Source organism: Oncorhynchus mykiss, chromosome 24 (genome assembly GCF_013265735.2).
Source record: "Oncorhynchus mykiss isolate Arlee chromosome 24, USDA_OmykA_1.1, whole genome shotgun sequence".
Lineage (NCBI taxonomy): Eukaryota > Metazoa > Chordata > Actinopteri > Salmoniformes > Salmonidae > Oncorhynchus > Oncorhynchus mykiss.
The window spans coordinates 17,658,316-17,681,062 of NC_048588.1; the positions used below are offsets into that span (position 1 = coordinate 17,658,316).

The following is a 22,747-nucleotide window of genomic DNA, read 5'->3' on the forward strand; positions in this document are numbered from 1 at the left end:
AGCTGTCAACAGTTTGCAAAATGTAAAAAGTTTGAAGTATGTAACTTCACCACAAGGTCACAGGTCTAGGTTATTATTATTATTATGAAGAAAAGCCTTGCTCTATGTTCTCACTCATCAATCTCAAAATAAAAAAATAAACTTTAACAGCAGCTGAGACTTTATTTAACCTTTTTACAAAGCATGTTGAGATTTAGAACAGAAAAATCATGTTTTGCTTTCAAGATAATATTTTTCATTTAATCTTTGTATTTAGTTCTTTAGAGCAAACATTTTAAAACTAAAACGTTGAGGCAATTTACACCAAGGTAAATAATAAATGTACACAAGAAATATGAGTCATATTTTATAGTAAACCTTACCGTATAGAATACTTTAAAAACACAGACATCACAGTGTAAGTCACTTATCTCCATATGTAGAAATATGCAATATGTAACAAAATACTTAACTAATTCAAAACAAAGTGGCTCATCAATCATGTGGCTCTGTCATATTTCAAAGTTCTCATAATACAAACATGAGTCAATTTTTAAAAAGTGTGCTATATTCTAATTGAGTAATATTTTGTATAAAACCGTACAATATAAAATATTTTAAAACAGTCATCACAGTAGGCTAAGTCAATTATCTGAATATGTATGAATGTACAATACTCAAAAAAATACAAAAACAATATTTTACAAAATACTCAAAACAAAGCGTCTCTTGGATCACATGGCTTTATCATATTTCAAAGTTCTCATTAAATCACTCAACAATGCAAATTTCTTATGGGCATTTTGGCTGCTAAGGCTAAAGTTCAGTGGAACACCATGCAGATCCAGCATGGATATTGTTTTATGGTAAAATCCCCCAAGTTACACAAGGCTCCAGCTTTCAAAAGGCTAATTTAGCATTCAGCACTAATCTTACCAGTGACAAAGCATCACTCAGCATCCATTGCTATATCCTTTTGATGGCGTCGTTTGAAAAAGCCACACTGCAAGTTCGAAAAGGAAAGATTAGAATAGTGACACCTTGATACTTTAACCGAAATAATGTACTGTGCACACATTGCAGTCAGACCTGGGTTCAAATTGAAATCTTTCAAGTAGTTTTAGTGTTTGATTTAGCCTGTCTTGAGTGCCAGATTGGCAGGGTTTGCACTTCTACGATTTCTCTATTAGTTCATGCAAGCTCAATCAAGCCCAGCTAAAATAGTTGAACATGTTTTCGATGTACAAAAACATCAAAAACACTCATTATTACCTTAACGAGTATGACAATGATTATCGCTAGAAATAGAAAGCCTCCAATGGAGCCTCCGATGATGACGGGCAATGATTTCTCCACTGCCAGTTTGATAATCATCACCTCCACCTAGGAAGCAGAACCACAAAGCAGAGCAGACAGAGCAAGATCGTTAAACTTATCCAATAATGTATGTTAATGAATAAATATCATTTTTCAACTATTGTATTCAATTATTTTAATCTGACATCTCTATTATTGAATGTTTAACCCACTGATTCCATCGATCTCAATTCCAGTGCTTCGAATCGGTCTTCATCAAATCCCAGAGTGGCTTTAGCTGTAATTTTCTCAGATGTACCCTGTAATGATTGATGATGGATGGTCACAACAAAGCATTTTGACCATAAAAATCGTAAAATGTGTAAGGATCTTCATCTCTATATTGCAGAGGAAGTCAATAAAGGTGCATCTACCAACCGAAAACTCTCTGATTGAAGCCTCAGCCTCAACCGTGATTTCCTGTACATCTGTCACTGAACACTGAATGAGATACTCCCCGAAGGCCTGGAGGAAGAACACATTTACTACTCAAAAGGCAACATGTTCTCATTATGTCAAAATAGTGACATTTAACCATTGTAGACATAAGTTACTTTGGCTAATATATTTCTTATTTGTCATTTTTTGGCTGACAAATTAAGGCAAATATGCTGCATAATATTTTGATTTCATGAATCATTTTATATTATAGGTGTAATGAGAAAGGATGGAACTCACATTTACTTCTGGATTTCCACATCTCTCCTGGAATCCAAACCAAATGATTATGTCAGGGACCGAATACTGGGTACCAAATATTAGAACGATAGAAATGTCTGGATGTTTTTAACATACCTTAGGTGTAATACTCTTGATTGTAATTTTGGTGTGACGTGCCTGTGCTGTTATTGTAATGTTAACGCGTATAGTTGCATTGTGTTTGTTCTCACCGTGAAGCTGGAAGGGAGAAAATATTTGAAGAAAGATGCAAACATACACATTATAGAACACATTATAGAATTTCCTGATAAAATGTGTGTGCTTGCTCGCTTGTCTTGAAGGATAATTTGATTGATAGAATAGGATAGCCTGAACATGTGAAAGTTGGTTTGGTGTCTCTAGCTTGAACAGTTCAACAGTTACTATTGTTGCTGGTGGGTTATTTTATGCTAATTTGATCTAATTTGAATTGTTATTATTTATAACGTTTTGAAAATTTTCGTTTTTTAATGTTTTTATTTGAAATGGTTAATAAGCAGTAGCATTTGAAGTGTCATTGTGTTCTTGTGGTTGACATCGAATTCATGATGGTTTATGCTAATTTATGCAAATGTTGTTATGGCACACAAAGTATAAATAGCATAAACAATTATGTTATAAGTTGGAACAGTCTGGACATTCTAAAGTTTGTTTGGTCTCGATAGCTTATAGGTGGTTTAAGCACTAGAGTGGGCGGAACAGTATTATGTACGTACAATTCTAGAGTGGTCTTGCTTTCAGCAAGCACATTAAAGACGCAAACATGCTTTTGTCATGCTTTTGTCACTTCTAGATTAGACTACTGCAATGCTCTACTCTCCGGCTACCCCGATAAAGCACTGAATAAACTTCAGTTAGTGCTAAACACGGCTGCTAGAATCTTGACTAGAACCAACATATGTGTACATATTACTCCAGTGCTAGCCTCTCTACACTGGCTTCCTGTTAAGGCTAGGGCTGATTTCAAGGTTTTACTGTAAACCTACAAAGCATTACATGTACTTGCTCCTACCTATGTTTCCGATTTGGTCCTGCCGTACATACCTACAGATACGCTACAGTCACAAGAAGTAGGCCTCCTTATTGTCCATAGAATTTCTAAGCAAACAGCTGGAGGCACGGCTTTCTCCTATAGAGCTCTATTTTTATGGAATGGTCTGCCAATCCATGTGAGAGACGCAAACTCAGTCTCAACCTTTAAGTCTTTACTGAAGACTCATCTCTTCAGTAGGTCCTATGATTGAGTATAGTCTGGCCCAGGGGTGCGAAGGTGAATGGCAAGGCACTGGGTGGACAAACCGCCCTTGCTGTCTCTGCCTGGCCGGCTCCCCTCTCTCCACTGGGATTCTCTGTCTCTAACTCTATTACGGGGGCTGAGTCACTGGCTCTCTAGTGCTCTTCTATGCCGTCCCTAGGAGGGGTTGAGAGTGGGTTGAGTCACTGACGTGATCTTCCTGTCCGGTTTTGCACCCCTCGAGCTCGTGCGGTGGAGGAGATCTTTGTGGGCTATATTCAGTAAGTTGGTGGTCTGTTGACTCTCTAGTGGTTTGGAGGCTGTGCTTTGGCAAAATGGGTGTGGTTATATCCTGCCTGGTTTCTCCCCTCCCCCATCTCAGCCTCCATTATCTATGCAGCGAAAGTCTATGTGCCAGGGGGCTAGGGTCCGTCTGTTATATCTGGTGTAATTCGCCGATGTCCTGTGTGAATTTAAGTCTGCGCCCTCTAATTCTTTCTCTCCCTCCCCTCCCAGAGGACCTGAGTCCTAGGACCATGTCTCAGGACTACCTGGCCTGATGACTCCTGGCTGTCCCCAGTGCACCTGGCCGTGCTGCTGCTCCAGTTTCAACTGTTCCGCCTGCGGCTATGGAACCCTGACCTGTTCACCGGACGTTTTTGCCTTGTCTCGGACTGACTGACTGACTCGACCTCTCTCTCGACCTCTCATTGCTCGGCTATGAAAAGTTAACTGACATTTACTTTTGAGGTGCTGACCTGTTGCACCCTCTGCAACCACTGTGATTATTATTTGGCCCTGCTGGTCATCTATGAACGTTTGAACATCTTGAAGAACAATCTAGCCTTAATGGCCATGTACTCTTATAATCTCCACCAGGTACAGCCAGAAAAGGACTGGCCACCCATCAGAGCCTTGTTCCTCTCTACATTCCTCCTAGGTTCCTGCCTTTCTAGGATGTTTTTCCTAGCCACTCTGCTTCTACATCTGCATTGCTTGCTGTTTGGGGTTTTGGGCTGGGATTCTATATAAGCACTTTGTGACATCGGCTGATGTAAAAAGGGCTTTGTAAATCAATTTAATTTGATTTGAACACATTATAGAAAGACGAAAACATTGCAAGCATACCTGAAACTTAAATGTCAGGTCTTTATTCTCAATGGCTTGGTCCGTGAGTTTTACAATGTTCGGTGTGGCCTCCCTGTAAACAACAAGGTAGCAGAAAAATCAAGATGAATTGAATGTAATTGAAATCCAGCATTCAACGGCATTAAGTAGGATTTAAAAATACGTTATTTGCCTTGAAATCATCGCTCTCTTGCTTCTTTCAGTCTTAACTCACCCAGTCAGTTGGACCTTTAAAGCGTTCTTTATTCCAAAGTGGTACGTCTTAAAATACAAAACCTGGGTGCCACCATTCTCACTAAAAACAATGATAGGAAGGACGAATATAGACAACTTCATTCAAATAAAATACTAAAATGCTACATTTTTACTCAACAAGAAGATCATTTAAGAAGTATCGGTATGGAAAGATTCAAACCATGTGAGGTTTGCTGTGATCTCAGCCTCTCGCATCTCTGATTTCTTGTTCACAAGCTGCCAGGAGATGGAGAAATGTACCTAGGGTATCAAAATAAAAAAGGAACAGGTTGACAGGTCAGAGAAAAAGGACATTTCGATTTTGATGGGAGACATTTAGCTTGAGCAATGCCACTAGGCTGTATTAGTGAAGTCATGGTGGGTATCGGTACCTGGGTATTTTTCTTGAAGACTGGATGTAAGAGATGACACTTCAAATAAGAAATATTCTCATTAACTTGGTTCTCACAAACAGACCCTTCCATTTTCTGTGAATGATTAACAGAACAATAGTCAGTCAGTTGCTGACTCCTTTGTCAGTCAATACAACAAAGCTGATCTAATATTTCCAACCTCAAATCTTGTTCTGAGGACTCAACAAATTGATTTCTGTTTCAGTGAGGAGAAATTACCATTGTGAACTTGTTAAAAAGGAGCATGTTGGGATATGCCAGGACAAGTGTTGTCATGTAGGCACTATCCCCAAAGTTGGTCAGATTGAAGTCAATCATCAAGTTCTGAGTCATTCCTATTATGACCATATCCTTGCTGTCACACAAATTACAGGATAAAAAGGACAATAAATCATCTGTTTGGGTAGAAAATCAATGACTTATTATTTCCACCTTGTTAAAGATGTTTGTAGACAGGAGAAGACACAATATCGAAAAATAATGGCATTGTGATTGAAAACGAATTTACCTCAGCCTTGAATCAGATAAGGATATGTTTCCCCTGCATTTGTCTTTCACCTCACACTCCTTCTCAAATTGAATCTGAAGATTTCAATTGACAGCACATACGATAGCATAATAATTATTATAATTAAAAATGACTCTTGAACAGTTTTTCACAACTTTGTTGAGTAGGCTACCAAATGCTCACCTTTTCTGTGAACTCTGTGGGAGTACAGAAATCCAGAATGCGGAGAGGTGGTTCAGTGGTATTCAACTTGAAGTTTAGCTTGATCTCTATCGGTGAGAAGCAGTCATAGCAACCCTGAAAGAGAGAAAAAACTACATGTGTCTATCCCTCTCTCTCGTGTGATTAAGTTTCATCAGTAAGTCTTACTGGAGACTGTTCATACTTTAAAATAGAGATTTAAAGATAATATTTGTAATGAATGTAGACGCCTCAGAAACCTACCGTAAAAAACAGTTTGATGGGGTTAAGGCAGTTTGTATCAGAAAGTATAGTGAAGATGCCTTCCCCATTTGCTTTGTCCTCAAAAGACAGGCGCTTTTTGTTTTGACCTGCATCCAGATCTATGTTGTAAGATATGGGAAGTTCTTCACCAGCTGAAAAACAAGCCATTCATGGAACAAAATAAGTGATTCAGTAGTTCCAAGAAAATACATCTCCATTTTCTAGTTTATATCAACTGAGACGATGGGTGATGAGAACTGTACTGTACATACGGCCAATATTTCCCCTTTGTGCTTGGAAGCAGATGGCCAGGGTGACCTGCTCCATCTTGGTTTTTGAGTTTGTCTGCGCGGATGTGGGGATGGTGTTAGGCTTCATGGTCAGCTTGGGTTTAAAGACGATGACAGGGATTGTTCTGGTAGAAATTCAGAGTTTTGAGATTATTCAGTAAATGAACAGCACATACACTCTTTAAACAAGCTGCTACCTAGAACCGCAAAGCGAACCCTTAGGGGTTCTAGGTAGCACCTTTTTTTTAAAGCGCATTCTACTAAATGAAACAGTATACACATCTGTGGTGGACATATACAGTACAGGGCTTCCTGGACAAATATTCCTGCTGTCTATACTCACTTCAGGACAGTGACAGTGCCTTGGCTCCCGACACTGATGTAAAGCTGTCTCCTCCCATCGGCACTTTTTTTGTCAGAGAATGCACTCACAGACTGGCCAAAGTGGCGGAGTTTCATCTCAAACTCTGCAGCTTTAATTCTCTAGAAGTAAGAACAAGAACAACACTATGTGTGATGTCATGTTTGGGTTCTGTATAAAGTCCTTTCACTGCAGGCATCAGGATCATAGCAAGAGGCTCTTTGTCAGCAAGCTAGACTTCTACTAAATCACCTGAGAGTGGTCCCTCTGAAGTCCTTCTTGGACTCCGTTATAGATATAGATGCTTCCAGAACAGCCACATGTCTCATCTTCCTCCAGAGGAGCTCCAACTGCCACGTCATTGTATCCGTTTCCGTCCAGGTCTCCAACAGAAGAGATGGCTGAACCGAATCTGGCATATATGTAGCTGTCCAGCCCATGCCACTCCCAGGGCTCCTTATCAAACTTACCCTGGGCCTGGGACACAACCCTCACAACCATCAGAAAAGTGTAGTTATGAGCACCGAAATAGAATTTTACAAGTGCATTTCTACTGACCTGGTTTAGCTTGAAGATGATCACTCTGCCCTCCTCTCCTCTCTGGTGGAAGTACGGTGCTCCTACCAGCAGGTAGTCTGTCTTAGTGTCCCCGTTAAAGTCCAGGGCACATAACACAGAGCCAAAGTAAGAGCCCACCTGTAGAGTGGAGATTTGGGTTATTATTTGTAACCTCCGCACGATGGCAGTAAGCATCAGGTTGTGTACTATTAACAGTGGAACCAAAGATGGATACAGTACCTGTCCAAGTTGATTTCTTAGATTTCTTGGATTTCACAATATATCTGTTATACACATATACCTACCTGGTCACCCAGTAGTATTTCCTGCAGTTTGTGTGAAGTTGCAATAAAGACAAAGACCCCACCAGTCAGGCTGTGACGAGGGGCCCCTGAGATGTACAGAGTCCCTGAGGGGCCCATGGCAGACACAACACTGTAACCTGGGACACACAGACAGAAGTTAACAGAATACATTCAAGAAGGACTGCCAACTTCTGAAGAAAGCTTGGAGTGAGATATGCTATGTGAATTTCATTGCCCCTTGGCACAACCCCAAGAAAGGGCACTGAGAGTCATCCCCCAGGAACATTGTACTGTTTTATAGCTAAGTTCCTGCAATTCTACGTATTTTGACAGGGGTTAGGCCTATGACTAGGGTGGATTTAAAAAAAATAAAAACCACAGGTCAGGTGTATTCAGGATGCTTTGAACATTAAATGAACACTCCAAATTCGACGACTTTGTTACTTTTAGATTTTTGGGGGATTACATTTAAAGCATGGTAATATTTTTTAGGAGGTTTGACACTTTATTCAGATGATAATGAAATGAGATTCTAGAAACAGTGGGAAGCTTGGAAGCAGGGACTGATCTCTGTTCTCAGGTGGAAAGTTGTATGTGACACGTGCTGGGGAGTGTTTTCCACTACACCAAGGCTCTGCACAGGAAATGTTCATATTAATGGTTGATGGCAGTGGGTAACCAAATTATATTTTTGTCATTTGGGTCAACTCTCACTTTAAAATAGGGCTAATTTCGCTAAATCACCCAACCTTCAAGGAAAATCTAATGAATATAAATGTTCAAGTGGTTTATGCCTACTAGTTGAAGATCCTTGCCATCATCTTTCTTTACATAGACAAAATATGGTGCTTTGAGAGTCCCCTCACCATTTCTACCTAGCATGTGCACAACACTAAAATGTCAAAAATTATATTTGATACCTGGAGCATTTAATATCCCATGCTAATTTTTATGACTATTCAAAACTGCCCATGAATGGCTGCAAAAATACAAGTAGGCATATCAGATTTCAAATATTTGATTACACTTTCAAAATTTGGAAGAAGTGGAATAATAAAATGAGTGTGGGGAATAACAGTTGTGTTCCTTCAAAATCTGTTTGTCAAAATGATTTTCAGAGTTACAAATCAGGTCACCCTACCAAACATACTGGGGACTAGTGAGGATTAAATCGACGTTAGTACATGATGTCAAAAGGCTGCATTCTGCAGTAGGGACAGGAGTAACATTGTTCATCAAACAGAGCTCCCATGCTGCTCTTTTTACTGTTTATAAACTCAGAGAAGAACCTTTTCTCTCCTGCTGTGGCAAGACAGGACAATGATAGAAGTTCCGCTCGTGATGTTAAATTGCAGGCCCAGATTCTCTGATTTCAAAACGATTTGGAGCACAGTTGAAAACATAACACGCTGACTATCTAATGGACTAATTGGAAAAATATATGCAGTAGTTTTCAATATTTGAGATATAAGAGGTGTGGTGTGAGAAGAGGGACACATTTGTGTGTGAACTTTGTGTTGGAAATGGCATGTCCCATAATCTGTCGTGGACAAATTAAACTTTGCGAGAATTTTACTTCTGGGTAACCGAGATTACATGTCCATAACTTACCTAAGTAGGAGAACCTTGGCTCTGAGGATGACCCATTTAAGAAGGTGACCTTATTCTCCTTGGGGTGTTTTAAGATCACTCCTCCACTCCAGTCATTGGCCCCCACTGCGCCGAACAGTAAGGACCCCTAGGAGGAGGAGGGAAAGGATGTTATAGCCAGAAGCCAATAAACAAATAGATAGAGATACTATTATGATCCTCAAACTGCATCTCATATATGGTCGGACTGCAGACTATTGGCCTTAAACCAACTAGAAAACCAGTGTGTAAAAAACAAAGTTGAAAACCAAACAACTTACATCTAGTGCAATGTGATTACTGAATCCAGCCTCGGCAAGTTGAAATTGAAAGCCATCCCCCTGCTTGATTCCTGGTTCATAAATCGGAGCAACACAAACATTTTGTTATAAAGTGAGTCAGAAATGCAAATTGCACCTTACAGCCTGTCAGTGTTAGACTACCCTAGACCCTTACATTAAATTGCACACATACAGTATATGACGATAATTGGACACAAATGTTAAGGTTACACTGATGATTACAGCCTTTTAGTGTTACCTTCGATTCCTTTGATGATACTGGTCTTTAGCTTGGAGAGGATGCCCTCCAAGGCTTTATAGTCACCAACCAAGAACAGGTTACTCTCACTGTTGCTAATAATCTTCAACTCGTCTATTTTGGTTTGATTACCAACCTGTGATTCATAAATGTACAGAGAAAATCTATGTCTTGACATACCAGAATTTGAGCTAACTTTTTCATTGAATCGATTAAACCTGTTACTTTAGTCAGGAAGATGAATTAAAAGATACACAAATGAGAAAACTCACCCCAATAGCAAATCTGGTGATATTTTTTGTTTCAAGCAATTTCTTTGCTTTTTCCAAATGTTTCTTATCCCAAAAGGATATTGCTCCATCTGACACCACTATCATGATTTTCTTGGAGTCCTCTTTGGACCCATTCTCAGGAACAAAAACATGTTCACTGAAAATACAAATTGAAACAAAGCTCAACAATGTAATGATATTTGCAATCTAAATCATATAAAATATGGGCCTATAGTATGGTACTTACATTGTATAGATAATAGTATGGTACTTACATTGTATAGATAATAGTATGGTACTTACATTGTATAGATAATAGTATGGTACTTACATTGTATAGATAATAGCTGAAGCAGTTATTGTGGCGTTTTCGATCTGTTCAATGTTTTTGACCGTTTCAATAGCTTTTGGCCCGTCTTTCTCATTCAATGACAGTTCAGTTCTGATTTTTGATCCATACTGAACAACAGCAAATTCGCACTAAAAAGAAAACACAATTTATTTTGTTATCACAATAAAGCATTATCATTCATTTTATTTAATGCCAATTCAAGAGAAAGCACAGTTTTATTGCCAAATCTTTTGTTGAAGTGTGCATTAATGTTGATCAATACTTACATTGAAACACTTCTCCCAAACATTTTTCATCACAGTTGTGATGAAATCTTTTGCCCTTTTAAAGTCTTCGCTTTCAATGCTACCAGATCCATCAAGTACAAATGCAATCTCAGTCCCAGGATCTAAAAACAAAACAGCGATATCGTACATGAACAAAAAAACAAACATGAACATCACTTCCATGTATTTGTAATAAATGTAGACCCACCATCCTTCTCATCATGCTCATCACTGTTGTTGTTGTTGTTGTTGTTGTTGTTGTTGTTGTTGTTGTTGTTATTGATGGAGATGTTTCTTTCCAGTTGATCTACAACTTAAATTCAGAAAATGTAGACATTCGTTACTAACTTTACACTCCATATATGGCTCGGATGTACAGTGTGTTTCCATAGTCTACATTTCCCTATGTTCATCTGAGATCTAACTTTTCAACAGCTGTGTCCATCGGTTCAGTATCATAGGAATGCCTACCTAGCGTGGCAGGATAATACAACTTATGCTTCAGAAGGCCAGACAGGAGTGTACAGTTTGCATTAAGATCCTCATTCGTGTTCTTCTTCTTCCTGACCTGTTGGCAGACCTGGTGAGAGGAGAGCAGAGCAAGTCATCAGGCCACATGGCATACTGTTGAGCAGGATAACTCTATGGCCCGATCAGTTTGATAGTGTACAAGATAACTTGCTTACTGACTTAAACCTCTTAATTCCTGGAGCAACATAGGGCCCAAGATAAAGACGATTTGAACTTTATTTAATTCGCTGGACAAACACCTTTCTTTGAAGATAAAAAATATGATGTCTGAAGTGGAACAGGAAACAAATGGGTGACTTTTTCTCAGTCTTGAGACATAACACTGTAATGTTCCAGGGCAGTGTATGGTATTTCCTACACCTTGTGCTCAAAAAGCGGATGTGGATGCCTGCTTGCATGCAAGTGTCTGTCTGAACGTGACCACAGTGACACTTAATGGTGATAACATGACTAATATCTGCAGCAGACACAGTCAGAGTACACTCTCAATAATCTTATCAACAGAGTTTGAGGAAGCATTTCTATGCTAAACTTACAGACAATTATGTATATGTATTGTTTTAGACCAGAGGTGTGGTCCTTCTCTGTGAGTCCATCTAGCAAAAACAATCTAACAGTAGCAGAAAATAATCAGTTACATCGGAAAAAGTGTTAACGGAAGAGTGGGACCCATTTTTCATGCTGAAAGGGAAGTCGTGTGAAAGGCAGACGTTACTAGCATCTGACGCCTACAGAGGAGGAAGCTGTGGCTTTGCTGAGAGACAATTGACTAGGCGACGATTCTGCTGCTACTCTTATGTGATTTACTGCTGTACAAGTACCCATGGCACACACCCTGACCTGCAGCCCCCCCCCCCCCCCCCCCCCTAATACTTCACTCCTCACTCCCCTTCTCATTTACACACAGAAATGACAATCATGAGTGACTTATTGTGAATGGCAAATGAAATGACTCAATAAAAGGCAACACATCAGGTTAAATAGAGATAGAGATATTAAATAAATATCTCTATGAATGTAGAAAACTGTTGCAGAATAAATACCATGTGCCGCTCCTTCTCCCCAGTCAAACTGTTGGTCAATGCCACGATGGGTCGGAGTCCTTTACCTGCATTGTCTACAAATAAAGTTGTCTTGGATTCAGCATATGGTTAACAAAAAACAAGCCCTGAAATGTACTAGAATAACTGAACCTACTTCTGGAATGTGTATTAGCAGGAGTGGCATAGTTTACCTGAGATATTGAGTTCTGTGCATTTTTCCAGACCACAGCTGAATACTTTCTGGGGTCTAGAATTTGGTGATGTAACCAATACCCTGTTGAATTTCATAAGAGAACATGGATAAGGAGAACATAATCTAGATGTAATACAGTACTCTAGGTCTATATGACATGAACACAAATGAATTTGACATAACATATAACAGATGATGCCATAGTGACTTACCCAGCTTTAGACTGAACAGTAGTTTGCCCAAATAGTTTATCATCGTTCGGAAAATGCTTTACTGGTTTTGTGAAAATGTTGAAGCCTGCTACTGTGCATATCACTGTAAAACAAAGAGATGTCAGGTCTGAAGCGACAATACAGACCTTTTATTACTCGTTACATTAATCGAATGAATGAATGCCTAATGCTCAAAAACAGAATACATACCAGTTAGCAAAATGTGTCCTCGAATCATGTTTCTAGTGGAACATGTTAGGTCTGAGAAAAATAAACTGCTTAAACCAAATCAGTCTGATCGTAACTTGCTTATAACCTATCAAAAGTTTTTTTTATAACTTCTGATAAATGCTCTTCCGTACACTGCACATGAAAAAAGTTATTCTGGTGTGCTCAATGCTATGAGGTGATGACATCACAACCTCACTGTCAGACAGACAGACGGTGGGGGTTGTGGGGGGTGGTGGCTCTTGCCTTGTTTGTCATGTAATCCCTTGGGTTGTGTAAAAGTAGGGGATCAATATCATGCCAAATGTTTTGTGAACACACAGCATACATTTTGTGTTTGTGTATCATGATCTGTACAAATAAGTTCCAATCCACAAATGTATATCACCAATCCACAAATGTATATCACCGATCCACAAATGTATATCACCAATCCACAAATGAATATCACCAATCCACAAATGTATATCACCAATCCACAAATGTATATCACCAATCCACAAATGTATATCGCCAATCCACAAATGTAAATCCCTTTCCACATATGTAAATCCCTATCCACTAAACAAACACCTTTTGATTTGTATTTGTAAATCGATATATTGCATTAGAATGTTTTTAAAACTGCAGATATGCAGGTCATTTCCAAGGGCCTTAAGTAAAATGAGAGCCATAAAGATTTGTACCTAGGAGAGATATGGCAAACATGCAACTCCATATTTGGAAGCGCTTTGGTCACCTGACTTTTGGCAGGGAATTGACTACAAGAAAAAAACAAAAAGTTGTCACGCGTAGAAAGCAATTTGTAGTCAATTTGTAGTCGTAGTTGTAGAAAAAAGTTTGTATCTGTAGAAAGTGATTTTTATAAATCGCTGACAGCCTCTCATTCGGCCATGTTGATGCCTGCCTTTCAAGGTTGCAGCAATTATAGTATGTGTTTCACCTGTCCTTGTGCTTGTCTCCACCCCCCTCCAGGTGTCGCCCAGGTGTCGCCCATCTTCTCCACTTATTTCCTGTGTTTTCTGTCTGTCTGTGCCAGTTTGTCTTGTTTGCCAAGTCAACAAGTGTTTGTTTTTTCCTCAGTGGCTGTTCACACGATCACTTTGAGGATGGAGAGGAGGAGTGCGGGTCTTTTGCATACCCAGCCTCTCACACATGGTGGCGAACACACGTGACTCAAAGTTTCTGCCTTGGTCGCTGTGGATGGACTACGCAGCACCGAACCTGCAGAAAATCCCTACTGTCAGGGAGTCGACAATGGTCTCTGCCTCCTGGTCCCAGACTATTTGGTGAAATAGTCCATGGCCATGAGTACCCAGAGGTTTCCACTGTCTGTGGTGGGGAGTGGCCCAACTACATCCCCCTCTCACCGGGAACTGTTGGAGCTGGAGGGCCCTTTTTTGCTGTGCAGTTGTCACAGCTCCGTCACAGTCCTCCATGTGCTGCACCCAGTAAAAGCCCTGATGGAGGCGGCGGAGTGATTTTGTGACCCGCAAAGTGTCCAGTCCCCACCCCTGCCATGAGCACTCTGGAGAACAGCCTCCCGCAATGCTTTTTGGACCGCCACCTCTCCTCTCCCGTAGCTGTCTCCTTCCATGCCCGCTGTAGCACACCATCAGCCAGCCGCAGTCTCTCAAACTTTGACCACAACCCTTTGTCGCGAGTGAGAGCGCTGCCACCTCTTCCAATGGTGGCCTTGGCTGCGCCTCTATCCACTGTAGCACCGGCTGTAGGTCTGTGTTCTGTCCCTGCTGCTGCCCCCGTTCACCCACAGCGGCAGTCTGCAGCTCACAGCAGACAGGCCTGCTCGCCCGACACTGTGGCACAGACCCTCTCCACTGCACACGGCCCTCTCACAGTGGCGGCACCCGTCTGCAGTACAGGGCCGACTTGGAGTGGCGTGCCCCTGCCCTGTGCACCACTGTGAAGTCGTACCAAAAGGTGTTTGTTTGTGGATAGTGATTTACATTTGTGGATTACTACTTATTTGTACAGATCATGATACACAAATACAAAAGACATGCTGTGTGTTCACAAAACATTTGGTATGATATTGATCCTATATGAAAGTGTTTGACATGCAGCACATTACATACAATGTATCATTACAATACAAATACATTACATAATACATTTAGCGTGAAGTGGAAACAGTAGGTGTGTATTTTCACTTCTGTTTTTGCAGGGAGCATTTTAAACTTGAATTGATATGTTATGTTTCCTGTAACTCCTCTCTCTCCCTTGTCTCCAGCAGACCAGCAGAACTGAAAGTGGGTTTCAGCTGTATCCAGTCTGGACCACAGACAGTGACATTACTCTAACAAAGGTGACAAGAGTCCCTCTGTGTACCTCTACAAAGTTGCTTTCTGTCACCAGGGTATGAGAGCTACGAGAGCACATGTCTAACAACTTAGATTAAACAACAAACTAGATTGACAAACATTCCCCATTTTCTATTTAAATTGATGAAAGGTGTTGCATGAGATGTCTGATATCAGCTACTCAAACTGTGTTGGCAGATGTAGCATGGCTATGACGGTTTTATGATTTGCAAAGCATGAACCAGGTTGGAAAAGAAATTCAACATAGAAACGATTTCCTGGTTGTCTGCAGTGTCAGTCTTTGGTTTTAACCACAAAGTTATGTCACGTCAACAGATGATTTGTCTTTCCTTGTTAAAAAGGAAGCAAGTTGCTTGAGTAGTCATGGTGACTGTATTTTGTGACAACACACACAATAGTTACAAAAACTATAGTGACAAGACGAAGAGAGACTCTCAATTGGATTTGCTCGACTCATCGCGTCCTGTCCTCTGTCCTCTCCTTGCCTGTTTTTGAAAAAGGTCAAAGGTAATCGCGGAGTGAAATGTGAAAACAAATGCGCTTGTATGAAATGACTCTCCTCCACTCATGCGTCATCAAGCAAAGGACTTCTAGAGGGGTGGAATCCCCAAATAAATGTGTAAAGTGCAAAAACCAATTGAACTAGTTGTGTGTAAGACATGTTATAGATAAAAGGATTAGCGTATCGCTTTTAAATGTGAGCATGCTCTCCTTAGAGAAAACAGCATCTGATTCAAAGGGGGTGTGTATACACTCTTGAGTATTCTCTGCCAAAGTAGGTAATGAAGGAGGTGAGCAGACTCCTGTTTGCCTTCTAACGAATTGACACTCTCCTCGACCACTCGACCCCTTATCGGTTTCCAGTTCATGCAGGAGAGGAGGACGGAGGAATCGAGGAGAGGATGGACTTTTTCCAATTGAGATCCTCCAAAAGACCCAAGTAATAATAAATACATTTCTAATGATAACAAATATGGTTGATCTTAGTCAAATGTCTGCCTCTTTAATTTCGATGATCAGTCTTTACAATATTAATTTGTATGCATGTATTTTGTCTACTTTTCTCTAGTCAACATTGTGTAGCACACAGGGATTCATATTGAAGGTGTGTTCATTACAACCTCTACTTTCTTGTCAAAAGATATGTCAACATGAGGATTAGAATAAAACAATACTTTCAACTCAATGTTCATCTACAGTGCATGTGCTTGTCTCACTCTTGATTATCAACCCACCCCTGCTGCATCCATCCAACAGACAGAGGCCTTGTTACAGAGTGTGGTTTACCTTTGCATATCACTTGCAACTGAAGGCCCCCTTCAACAGGAAGCTACTGTGGTCTTCTGAGTAAGAAGACCACATCTGTGCTACTGCTCAGAACTTTGTTCCATTGGCTGCAGCTACAAATAGTATTTGGGTGAGTACAGTAAAATAAGCATTTATGAACCTAAATTAACTATATGTGTCATGCACTAAAATAACCTGGTTTATGTGCATGAATATGCTTCATAGTTGTTAATAATCACAGAAAAAGCTGTCTACATGAACATAATCTAAGTACTTGTGATTGTTATAACGTGAATAACATATAAAATAAATTAAGTACCAGTTTAAATGTAACACTATATTAAATGTTTTCAGATATGTATAAAATTAAATGGGAAGAATTGAAAGAGGCACAGCTGCTCAGACAGGAAGTGACCTAATCGATTCCCTCTGTGTCTGAACTTAGTTGCAGAGGTTTGCCATTTACCTTGCTCATATAGTAGCTACTGAATGTATGTGCCTGATACTTTCACTTACATTTCTGATACCACTCACCACCATATATTAAAATACAGAAAATGTTCTTGGTCAAAACTGATGGCTGTTTTTTCTGGATGGTATTATGTTATACCGCTGTTGCTTCAATGGGTAAGTGCTTAAGATAATGATAATATAGATATAGCATTTTATGTAGAGATATGAGAGAATAAATGCAGAATAGGAGAGTAGAAATTGAAGAGAAGCTTCCTGTCGTGAGTGTGTTGTGCATCAGGAAAATAATGGTGTAATTCTTTAAACCCTATATTTAGCTTACAATAGAAAAATGTATGTATGCTGCTGAGAATTGTATATCTTAACCATTACATTTCAATGTTTTTTATATGAGCCTGATAACCGTCCAAACCCAACACTCCTCCTTTAGGAAACAAACATTGCCATGCCTCCTGTAACACATCCACCCTCCAGGCTCCACTGGGCTCTGCGGTGCTCTTGTCATGCAGCTTTGGGTCTACCTCTCTGGGCATCAGCCCTGGCCATGGATGGGTGGTGTGGAACCAGATCTCTGGTTCTGGTGCCAGCCTGGTCAACATCACATCCTCTGGGAAGGTTGTTGCCTCCTTCGGTTGTCTGTATATCATATACAATACTAGCCTTCTTTTTTAGCTTTGAGACTTTAGCCTTTTAAAAGCATTTTTTACCTTATTTTTAATGTATAGCTTTGTAATTTCTGCATGTAATAAATTATTTGTTCTTCAAATAATATGTAAATAAAATACAAATGTATTATTATCAGGTGGACTTTCTGGACCCTAGGCAGGGCAGAGTGAAGGTTTTCCCCAATCAGGGAGGTGTGGGGAACTTCTCCATCAGCATTGATGCCCTTCAGGCCTCAGACCTGGGTTCCTACTGCTGTGAGCTACAGAGTAATGACCAGTGCCATCGAGTGGAAGTTGAGGAACTTGATCAAGGTAACACTGTGCTAGTATCTACAGTATCTCCAGTGGCTCAGTTGGTTGGAGAATGGTGCTTGTAACAATACCGGAGTTGTAGGTTTGATTTTTCTTGTGACCTCAACCAAATATTTGTATCAAAAGAAAGTCAGTTTATTGTTACATTAGAACAATAATCTCTTATACTGTTGTATCCGAAAATCTAGGACCCTTTCAAGTCACCTGTAATGAGTCAAAATAATTGGTGTAGGCTTCATACTGTGTATGCAAACTGCAGAGATGCACTCTGTATACACAGCATGTGGTCGGTTTTTCCTTACACAATCACTTTATGTAAGGGCCAACATATTTCTGGTCGGGTTAGACAAAGCAGCCCTCTTGCTTAATGTTTCTTGTAAGGTACATGTAAATAAAACCACCTCTTCCTCTCTTCAGACAGTAGAGATCCGCAAGTGTTGTTTTTCAGCGTTGGTGGTGTGGCCGTCCTCATAGTGCTCCTGAGTGGCTGTTTCTGCTGGGTGAAATGGACACGTGAGCACCTCCATGTTCCTCTTTCTGACTCCCTCAGTCTTACTTCAGTACTGGAATGATATTGATGAAGCAGCTAGCATGGTATACTGCACAGTATAGAGTACATTGACAGTTATTCAGGCTAATTTGAATCTTCCTATGAGCATTAAGCAGCATCCTTTCTTTCCGATGTAAATGTTATGATGCTGATTGGGCAACTTTGCAAGCTCCTTCCATGTGTCACATGAATTGACACTGGAGAGACAAAGCAGGTACGGGGAATCAAACATTTACTAAGGAACGGACATGGAAGGAGACAGGAACAGCGTCAGCACAAGGGTAACAAAGACAAAAACAATTAATGCATCAGAAGGGAACAGAGCAGGGGAACTGACAAATATAGGGGAGGTAATAAACAGGTGATGAGTGAGTCCAGGTGAATCCAATATCGCTGATGCGTGTGACGAGGGAAGGCAGGTGTGTGTAATTGATGATGGCAGGAGTGCGTGACGCAGGGCGGCCTGGCGCCATTGAGCGCCAGGGGGGAAGAGCGGGAGCAGACGTGACACCATGTCAGTTATGTAGCTACATATCCTACTAAAAAGATGTACATTGCACAGTTTAAACAGGCCTACATGCATGTCTTAATTCCACCCAATATGTGGAATTAAGCAGTGGAACATTTCAAAGTAGCCTAATATGTTTGTGAAATGTGATGTACTTTCAATAAAGACATAACGCCTGAAAACATGATAATCTTATAGCAGTGCCTTTTCTTGTTTTATTACCTCTATAGTATTTGAGCACCCTTTTCAAATCTGATTGAAACATGAAATTAATGTAGAATTCTGTATAATATGACAGGATCCAGTACACTTCCTGAGGACGTTGCGTGTAGTGACGATGTTGGGAGAGACGTGGCACAGAAGAGAGGTAAAAAACGTAAGCACACGTAGGCTACACACACACACACACACACACACACACACACACACACACACACACACACACACACACACACACACACACACACACACACACACAGTGTCTTTTAATGTCCATGTGGTTAAGTTTATGCCACATTACAACATCATTATATATTTACCAAAACAAGACCACAGTACAAAGTCATGGTGCATTTCCAGACTGATGCTCACATCTGTTTTTGTCTTAATTTAGGAGCCGGCAATGAGCGACCTATCTATGGTACATTTTATTATTTTAGATTTACCATTTTCATTGAATGGAATTTTAATGTTGTTTTCTTTTCTACATGGACCTAGTTTGAACTGTTCTCTTCCCTCCTTTCAACAGAAAACAATGAGCACGATCCAACCAGAATGCAGCATGAACCGACCAGAATTCAGCAAAATCCAACCAGAATTCAGCAGGATCCAACCACAATTCAGTATGATCCAACCGGAATTCTGCATGAACCACCAAGAAACCAGCACGAACCAGCTAGATACCAAAATAAACCAGTGAGAGATTTGAGTGAGAAAAGAAGAGGGTTTCATAGAGGTGAGCTATACTTTATGTAACATACAGTCAACATTCTATAATAATTTTGCCTTGTTCAATGATACCAATATTTTCATCCTGTTTGGTATTCATGTTGCATTCAGAAGTAACTGAACTTAATGGACTTTCCTTCCCCAGAACTCAAGAGCAGATTGCGCCAATCGAGTCTCGGACAGCATTACTATGGTAAAGTCAGAGCTTTTTAATGAGCAATTTACAGTATCAGCTTGCAGTGATCCTTTTATGAATTACATTGACTCATCGTGAACTCTGACAGCAAACCAAGCAGAGATCAATGAGCAAGCCAGAGCTCAGATCGACAGCCACCAAAGAGCAAACGAGGCAGAGACCAACCAGGAGGGAAGATTCCAAATGGACAACCGCCAAAGAGGTATCTTACACACTATGTTTTACAGTAATCTCTGATACAAATCAATATGCACTCTAGCATTTTGTTATCAATGCCTTGTCTCCTTCTCATTGCAGGAAGCTTTTGGAGAAAGAAACCCAAAGAGAGTAAGTTTTTTTTTTCTCCTCACAACATACTGTATAATCATTATAACTTATCTTACATTGAGACCACTCCCTCTCTCTTGCACTCTCTCCCAGAATGTGAATATAAAAACCCTATCTACAACAAGAGTACAGACCAAATCAACAAATGATGGGGATGATGAGGATACTGGGTCTCAACACCTTGGTCTCCTTTTTGTTTGGGTTGTATTTTTTAAATAAAGTATTGTCTTGAAAGTGAAACAAATATGAAATAAAGTGAAATCATTTTTGCTTCAATGGTTTGAGATTCTTTCATGCACCAATGAATCATCCAATGGGAATCAGAAAGGATCTAATCAAGGCCATTAACCCTAATGACCCTCAGCTGTGTAACCCCACCAGTGGATGGTCACCCAGGCCCAATGTCCACTGTTTGCTGACCATCAGAGATAATTTGTTATTCGCGGAGTGAGAGGGATATAATCCATACTTTCAACCGCACTTTAAATAGACATAAATGACACTGTGAGTGGTCATAATGGGTATATGTCTCTCTACATTCCTAAAGAGCAATTCACCCATTTTGCATTTAACATTTATGTCCAAGGTAAGTAACTTATGTATTCAACCCTGATCAATCAAATGGCAATATCATCGGTTATGTGTGTGTGGTTTTGGTTAATTGATAATGTCCTGGGTATTCTAATTCACACAGATGAAAATGGTGGACACTACAGGGCAATAGATATTGCTCTTCAGTGCCACTATCTCATGGGAGAGACAGACCGGTTCGTTGTCTTTTCTGTTCCCTATTATGGCTGTCTCTTTGTGGAAAGAGTGTATTCAGCAGCTTTATAGTGTGAGATTATATCAGTTATCAGCAGTCTGTAAACATTCCCTTCAGAGGAAATTAGCAAGGTTGACAATCCACATTGAGAAGTTCTCCTGGGCACTGCGACAAGGACAAGGTTTCTCATCACCATCTTCCAGAATGCCACTTTCTCCCCTCTGAACCTGGACACAGTCCAGATCCCCTCCAGCCACAGCCAGAACTGCAAGTCCAAAACCAGGGCTGACCACTTTGTTACCTTTCGCTTTCCATTCACCTACTGTGGCGCTCAATCACAGGTGTGTACCATATTGATGGTCTATTTCTCTATCAGATCTCCTTCCCTATCAGGTCAAATTGATTATTTTCCTTGGGCCTACTTTCAGATTGATAAAAAATAATCTAACGGCCTATTCCACATCAGCGTAGGCTGATAATATTTTTGGTATCTCAGATTGTTCTTGCAATTCTCACAGAAAGTTAATTGGTAGGAAAATGTTTGACATGCCTTTTTACATTTGTATCACACAAACAGTTTCTTAGAAAATCATGATGAAAGTGGCAACTTCAGGCCCTTTTTAGACCTTTACATGCCTCCTGTAAGACCCTATGATCTGTGAACCAACATTCTAGTGTCATCATACTCCTTATAGTGTACTCTCAAATGTAGAGTATGTCTAGAATCAATTTTTCACATTCATTTATTCAACATTTAAAATATGAATATCCTCTTACAGGTACTTCCACTCTCACCGATGGGAACTGCCAGTGACTGTGTGCTCTTACATGTTTACTACCAAAACCAACAACTACAAGCCATTTGCAATTGTTCACAGATGATCAATCCCTATTGACTTATTTTCCAATGGTAAACCACTGGGTTCAGGACTTGTTGTTTCCATTGTCAAGTGCCCCTACAGGGGTGACAGCCACAGGACTGCGTTTCTGCCAGTGGTCCGCAGTAAGGGAGTTAAGTATCCATCACATTACAATTGGTTTGTAGTCAGGCCATTCTCCTTTGTGAAATTCCATGAGTTTACAAAGTCTGAGTGCCTGTTAACTCATACAACTAAAATTGCATTGTGTGAAAATGATTAGATACTTTTCAGTAACTGGGTGGTATTCATCACCACTTTCTGGGCACAGAGGCTTGAATGCTCCTGTTTACAGTGAAAATAAGGAACTTATTGTAGACACTTATGTCAGCCAATTAATAACACTATCCCCCAGCTATACTTTCATTATGATACAGAAGTCTGCATAGGAACCGGCTGCTCAATGCCCTGTAACAGAATCATTTATCATAATAATCTTATCTCTACATTTACTGTAATAAAAGACTGACAAAATTGGCTCATTGTAGCAATCGAACCCTTGTGTGTTAATGCAATTGTACGTTTTGTCATGAATTATAGCATATTATTCCATTTAATAGTTGAAAATTGTGCATAAAGGCAATACTTCTGCAGGGACTTTTCAGACATGGGGAGCGGCTTACAGTAAACGTCAGGGTATTTGGCCAAGACAGGGACCAATGAAAACGTAGAATGCGTTGTAT

The 22,747-nt window shown here is 40.1% G+C and overlaps 2 protein-coding genes across 3 annotated transcripts; one reads left to right on the top strand and one right to left on the bottom strand.

Annotated features, from left to right (window-relative positions):
• Positions 1–142: 142 nt before the first annotated feature.
• itgae.2 (integrin, alpha E, tandem duplicate 2) lies at positions 143–12,959 on the bottom strand. The gene is made up of 31 exons (XM_021582517.2): positions 12,758–12,959; positions 12,548–12,650; positions 12,334–12,416; positions 12,143–12,216; positions 11,040–11,148; positions 10,777–10,881; positions 10,569–10,690; positions 10,282–10,430; positions 9,951–10,107; positions 9,679–9,814; positions 9,420–9,490; positions 9,121–9,247; positions 7,510–7,646; positions 7,205–7,342; positions 6,899–7,123; positions 6,629–6,768; positions 6,268–6,410; positions 5,996–6,147; positions 5,735–5,848; positions 5,552–5,625; positions 5,263–5,398; positions 5,023–5,118; positions 4,812–4,891; positions 4,611–4,691; positions 4,397–4,469; positions 2,131–2,232; positions 2,014–2,040; positions 1,714–1,800; positions 1,509–1,595; positions 1,252–1,362; positions 143–982 (listed from the first exon to the last, which is right to left on the bottom strand). The coding sequence occupies exons 1-31, from the start codon at positions 12,783–12,785 to the stop codon at positions 929–931; spliced, it is 3,321 nt and encodes a 1,106-aa protein (XP_021438192.2). The 5' UTR covers positions 12,786–12,959; the 3' UTR covers positions 143–928.
• A 931-nt stretch (positions 12,960–13,890) lies between these two features.
• LOC110503898 lies at positions 13,891–20,645 on the top strand. Of its 2 annotated transcripts, none has more exons than XM_021582523.2 (14): positions 13,891–14,716; positions 15,030–16,057; positions 16,187–16,222; positions 16,375–17,031; positions 17,306–17,490; positions 17,678–17,852; positions 18,270–18,365; positions 19,209–19,286; positions 19,524–19,550; positions 19,659–19,865; positions 20,004–20,051; positions 20,143–20,256; positions 20,352–20,381; positions 20,475–20,645. In XM_021582523.2, the coding sequence occupies exons 4-14, from the start codon at positions 16,962–16,964 to the stop codon at positions 20,528–20,530; spliced, it is 1,086 nt and encodes a 361-aa protein (XP_021438198.2). In that variant the 5' UTR covers positions 13,891–14,716; positions 15,030–16,057; positions 16,187–16,222; positions 16,375–16,961; the 3' UTR covers positions 20,531–20,645. The 2 variants fall into 2 exon arrangements, with proteins under 2 accessions (XP_021438198.2, XP_021438199.2); XM_021582524.2 differs by having other exon boundaries at positions 19,209–19,277.
• Positions 20,646–22,747: the final 2,102 nt, after the last annotated feature.